The sequence below is a fragment of the Platichthys flesus genome, chromosome 21 (genome assembly GCF_949316205.1).
Source record: "Platichthys flesus chromosome 21, fPlaFle2.1, whole genome shotgun sequence".
NCBI classification, from domain to species: domain Eukaryota; kingdom Metazoa; phylum Chordata; class Actinopteri; order Pleuronectiformes; family Pleuronectidae; genus Platichthys; species Platichthys flesus.
This window is the reverse complement of record NC_084965.1, coordinates 16,355,111-16,361,110: the sequence shown is the minus strand read 5'-3', so window position 1 is coordinate 16,361,110 and position 6,000 is coordinate 16,355,111. Positions and strand designations below refer to the sequence as shown.

The following is a 6,000-nucleotide window of genomic DNA, read 5'->3' as shown; positions in this document are numbered from 1 at the left end:
AAACAAACCTATTTCAGTAAGGTACAAATACATGATTTTTACATGATGTACTTAAGTACAGTAACTACGTAAATGTTACATCCCACCACTGATTGAAATGACACCTGTAAGATAGCATGTCGTGCCAGAACAGGTGAACTGGATGTATTAGCCTGTAGAGGAGCTAAATGTATGTGTTTTAAGGACCATGCATGAAATATATTTATACCTTTAGTTGATCAGAGTCATTCGCAGCCAAAGGCATCGACAGTGTAACAGTGACACTGTTTATGTTTAGAGACGATTTCACTGTAGTGTGTCTACCTGTTACACACTTATAGCTGGGCCTCATTAGGAAGAGAGGGTTGTTCACTAACCAGAAAGTTGGCATTTCGATCCCGATCTCATCCCGGTCATTTTTTTTTATAAATGGTGCCTTGTTAAATTCTTTATTATAATATTTACTTGATTTACAGTGTGAGCAACCTATTATTTTACTTTACAATCTCTTAATAAAAATAGCATCACAAACTGAGCAGCTTGTAATTGATGTATTTTATTGTGAGATGGGGAGTCATAAAAAATGAATTAAAACAAAAAAACAAAAACAAAAGAAAACAATCATTATAAAAAAAGATGAGGGTGTTAAAAGGGGCGGGGGCATATAAAAGTGGGTGTGGTCTTGACACTGACATATAAAGTAACAAATTGGCACAAATAAAAACATAAGAACATACGTCATTATTATTTTGGCTTGGCAAAAAGGACAGTTTGTGTGGTTAAGCATCATCCTTCAATACAACAGCACACACTCATGCTATTAGACATACAATTAGTTTTTTTCTCAAAAGTTCAGTAGCATTATATTAGAGAGGGGGAAAGAAAACTAAACTAACATGAGAATGGATGCAGAAAGGTCACAGGTTCCAATTTTCAGGCTTGCAGGGTATGGGTTTCTTTTCCCGAGGAAAAACACAATTTTGTTTGTTCGTAAAACATACTTCAGTATGCCAGAGTCTCGTTTTCCAGGCTTGTAGCTGTAGTTGCCTTTGAATCTTTTTTTTGTTTTCCATACTAAAATATATTATCGTATTAATACAAACTACAGTATTGTACACTACATAGTGTAATAAATAACCATAAAGAAATATAAAAAATAAGACACATAAATATAAAAGTTCTCTATGACTAAACAGACATTACCATCTCATTGGGGGGGCGGGGATAATACTGCCATTGCTGGAAACGTACAGTACACACACTGAACAGAACAGAACATAAAACAACATGAGAGACAAAAATAATACTGACAGGTAAAAACTCTGTTGAATTAAACTCCTGGGATTTGCCTACATTTTGTTACCTGAAGAGACGTTTGAGCGCTTCGTGGTGTGTTAAACAAGTGCACTGAATAAGCTTTGAAAAAGGCAGGACACAGTTAACAAGTGGAAATCATACTTCATCATCATCATCCATTTTGAAAACATGTGCATCGTAATTCATGTAGTCGCTCGGGCGTAGAGAATAAAAACAAGTCATCTAGAGTCTATGGTACATGATTATGTGGTCGGGCTAAATTCTGCTCGCTCAGGTCTGATCATACCTGCGAAGCTTCGACAGCAATATTCTGTGGCACTTCTGATTTGCATGTTTCTCTTGTTTTTAGTTTGATTCTTTTTTGCATAAGCCTCGGGGGGGGGGGGGGGGGGGGGTGTTGGATAGGGGGTTACAGGGAGGGGTAAGGAAAGGGTCAGAAAGTTTTCTACATCTCCTTTCTGCTCACTCTGAACATTTAAAAACATAGCTTGACATTTACGGTGTTAGGCTCATTTGCTTTCAGGCTAAGACCTGAGACAACAAGATACCGCAAGCACATCTGCACGGTAAATACCAAGGTACAGCCAGGGGGTGGCTAGTTTAAGTTAGCATGAATGCTGCAATCAGCAGGGAACAAGCTAACCAGACTCCATCTCTAGCTTTTTTTTCTTCGTCATCATTTGGGTTTTATTAGCATTTGGCAAACCAGGTTAAAGGTGCAATACTGCCAACTACTGGACTGGAGGGAAATAACATATTTCCCTAAGGTTCTGGTTTTCATGCTACGCTATGCCAAGCTAACTTTCGTGACAGGCCATTTACCGTGCAGGCACGAGATTGGTATCAATCTGTACATCTCACTCTCACGAACAAAGCAGACAAGCATATTAACCGATATGTCAAGCTATTTCTGTAAAACACTGATAGATACTTTGAAAAAAAATGTGTCTAAATGTCTTAAAAGGAACTAAAGTGAAAAGACCCGTCCATCTTCCGTTGTTTTTCTTCTTAAGGCTCACGTTCCGATCTAAATAACACACACACACACAAAGTAATGCTAACATCTGCTAGCGGGATGATGTGGTATATCTAGTGCGGTAATACTGAAGGGTAGACAACACAACTCAACTGCTTAATCCAAAGGTAAACCAAGCCACTTGTAGTGCACAGGATTTTTCTAATTTTCCTTCCAACTTAATAAAATACTGACTTTTTTTGTTCATTGGCAATAAAAAGGTATAGAAATATCTCCCAACTGTACAGCTTTTAAAGGTTAAAATATGAGTGATAAAATTAGTAACATTGATAAAAAGAAATGACCCAAGGTGTTTCAGTAATAAAACATTATCTAAAACATGTCGGCTCTAGCTTCCAAAGTCTGTATAATGCATTTCCTTTGTTAAAATTTGTGTTCGTCTTCATCGTTTTCTTTACAAATGGATTTTTCTAACAGTGAGAAATTGCTCTCCTGTGGAAAAGTCACTAGTATTTTTTTCAGGCACACCTGGATTTCTACACAGTAGTGAACTGAAACAAACTGTCAGAGTGACCAGACATCATCTCCTGAATTCTTCCTCTGCACGAGGAGAGGAGGAATATGATTGTGTTTCATGGAGGAGTCTGGTTCCTCTTTTAGTCAGTATCTCCTTCCTCCTGCGGCGTCTGGTTCTCGTCTTCAGAACCCGTGTTCCTGTTTGTTTCGACTCCGCTCTCCTCTCTGACCTCTCCCTCTGCGTTCCCCTCTTCTGTCACCCCTCCTTCTGTATCCATCATTTCCTCTTCCTCCATCTTGACTTCCTCCTCTTCCTGAGTGCCCGAGAGCTCCTCCTGCCTCGTGTCAGCCTCCACTTCCTCAGGTTTCATTTCTATCTCTGATTTCTCTTCTTCTCCTTCTCCTCCCACCATTACTCTCTCCATCTCCGCCTCGTTCCCTTGCTCTTGCTCCTCTTGTTCTTCCTCCTCTTCTCCTATCTGCACTACCTTGATGTCATTCATGTCTACCACACCTTCCTCCTCCTCCTCCTCCTCTTCCTCGCTCTCCTCGTCCTCCCTTGTGCTGCTTCCTCGCTCATCCAAATCCAGCTGGAGAGGGGCCATGTGCTGCATCTGCACGTGGTTCAGGGCCTCCATCTCGACTGGGGCCTCGCCATCCTCCTCTGGGCTCTCCCGGTCTTGGTTCTGTGTCTCCTTCTTGCAGTAGGAGTAGCGGTGGTTCATGTGCTGGGAGTAGGAGCCCGAGTGGGAGAAGCGCTTGCCGCACTTGTCGCACTGGTACGGCTTCTCCCCCGAGTGTAGCCGCATGTGTTCAATCAAGTGGTGTTTGTGTTTGAAAGCCTTGCTGCAGATACCGCACTCGTGAGGTCGCTTCCCTGCACAGAGAGAAAAAAAACAATATGAGTCAACATATTTATGATAAATGACAACTCCCTCGAGTTAAAAACAGACTTAGGAGGGAAACAATAAACAGAACAATCACTACAGACCCCCACACTGTCGCATGAACAATGCCAAAGCTTGAGAAGGCCATAATGTTAACGTATCCAAGGAAAACATATCAAAACAATACAACTAAACCACAACAATTGTGCTTAAAAACCTTCAAGGAAACTTTATCCAGGCCACTTACACCTAGGCTGAGGTCATTTGGAGCCGGGAACAGTGCTTTCAAGCCAGGTATCAGGGTAATAAAGAAAAAAAGCTAAAATGCCTCTGAGAGCATTGACCTGAGCTTGGCCGTGGCATCATCATCTTAGAGCAATCCAAATCACTACCAGAGCCTCTTACAACATTTGGTGCTTCACATGAGAAGCTGGCAGTGCAGAGGTGGGGAGTTGGTGGAAAGAAATTCTCAGACCTCTTCTACGCATGTTGAGTAATACCTGCTGGAATGGAGCTGTCCACCCTTCTTTATTCTGCAGCACAAAAATCCCCCTTTGCTCACACTCTGACTCATCTTTCCCAGGATCCAAAAAAGTACGTGATGGTTAGACAAGTTCCCTTTCCTCAGTTTAATTTATGTTCTGTTATTAATATTATTATTATTCAAGCTCCATCTGTGACTGGTGTTTGTGTCTTGTGGGTTTGTCTGGAAAACAACAGGAATTTGTATTCACCTGTGTGTTCATATTTGTGTCTCAGCAGCGAGCTGCTCTTCTGGAAGATCTTGTCGCACAGGTCGCAGGCGTACATGCCGCTCTCCGTCTTCTTCATCTTCTTCCTCTGAGGGCCTGAGTCTGAGTCATTCTGGTCCTCCACAGTAGATACGCCCTCCGAGTATGTGTCCTGTCTCTCCTCCTGGAGAATATGAGAGACCATATTAATACAGTGGTTGGAATTCAAAGGGAGGTTTGTTTTGCAGCAAAAAGACAATGAATGACTCAAAACAGAGAATACCAGTGAAAAGTGTATATGTGCTTGATGCTGTGTCATACACTACTCATCAGTCTCCGTGGACACTTAAGCAATCTTTCCTTTGCCCGAAACAACCACACTGTTCACTTATGAGTGTAAATGCAGCTCTCTCCTGTCCCTTGGCTGCTAAAATACATGCACTGATACAGTGAAAGAGGAAGTGAGGCATTAATAAGAAGCAGATATAAATATACAGGGCTCTTTTTTTACAAGGCAGGTCTATGCCAATCCACTTAACACAAAAGTATAATACAACAACAATAAATCAATGGGGCAGGCGGAGGTGTGGCGTTTAAACAGATTCCAGCAGATCAATAGGGGCGCTGCAGTAAAGTGCAGCCTCATGTCCTCTGGGCGACAGCCCAGGAAGATCACTCACACATGGTGAGATCTACATCCATCTTTAGGGGCCCATTAGGTGTCTGCACAATGAAGAACTATTAAGGGCTATTATTTTTACAAAGAGCTGAATTCTGACATTTCTGTATATGGGTTATTGATTCGATTTCTGAATGCTTTCACACTATTTATAATGTTGTAGTGGTTTTGAATAATGAGAGGTAATAATCTGGACAGAATCTGATTCCAATCCACTCTCAAAGGGGCTACTGGATTAGTCACTGAAGCAACTAAACCCCCTTAAACCTAAACATGTTATTTGTTATATTAAAATATGTTTCTTTTATTCTATGACTTTTGCAATAAACAAATGTCATGTGTCATTCCGTTTTTCCCGCTTTATTTTTTGTGTAACCCTTCCTGTTGTTTTAGTTCCTGGTCCCCGTTCTCTTGACATATACACACCTGCTCCCGATGTCCCTGTGATTCCCACCATGACACCCCTTATATACTCTGCGTTCTTTAATCGTAGTTGCCACATTGTCACTCTTGTGCTTTTCCCAGTGTAACCTTCTCTTATCTCATGAACCCCACATGACTTTTTGATCTTTGGATTTTTGCCTGCTCCTTGCCTGTGTTTGTTTGCTTGATTCAGACTGACTACCTGTGCATCTTGGATTGTGAGTATGAACTTTGCCATTTTACCTCTTTCCTGTTCTCCTATAGGTTCTACACCAGTTTCTGTCTCCTGTCGCAAGTTAATTAAATCAGCCTTAACTGTGCAGGCAGATTTTTTTTTTTTACCTTTAAATATAATCTGGCTAAGTATTTATGCGAAAGCTAAACTAATTTTCTGACAGTAGCTTTATAAGCATATGTGAGTGGTATCTATCGTCTTATATGTTGGCTAGAAAGCAAAAAGGGTTGCTTTCCAAAATAACAAACTATGATTTT

The 6,000-nt window shown here is 41.0% G+C and overlaps 1 protein-coding gene across 1 annotated transcript in view; it reads right to left on the bottom strand.

The window, feature by feature from the left end:
- Window positions 1-515: 515 nt before the first annotated feature.
- Window positions 516-6,000, bottom strand: part of zeb1b (zinc finger E-box binding homeobox 1b) — a 49,266-nt gene continuing 43,781 nt past the window's right edge. The window contains exons 7-8 of the mRNA XM_062379450.1: window positions 4,410-4,590; window positions 516-3,665 (exon numbers count right to left, since the gene is read on the bottom strand). Coding sequence (XP_062235434.1) covers window positions 2,929-3,665; window positions 4,410-4,590 — 918 coding nt within the window. The 3' untranslated portion in view covers window positions 516-2,928. The remainder of the gene's footprint in view (window positions 3,666-4,409; window positions 4,591-6,000) is intronic.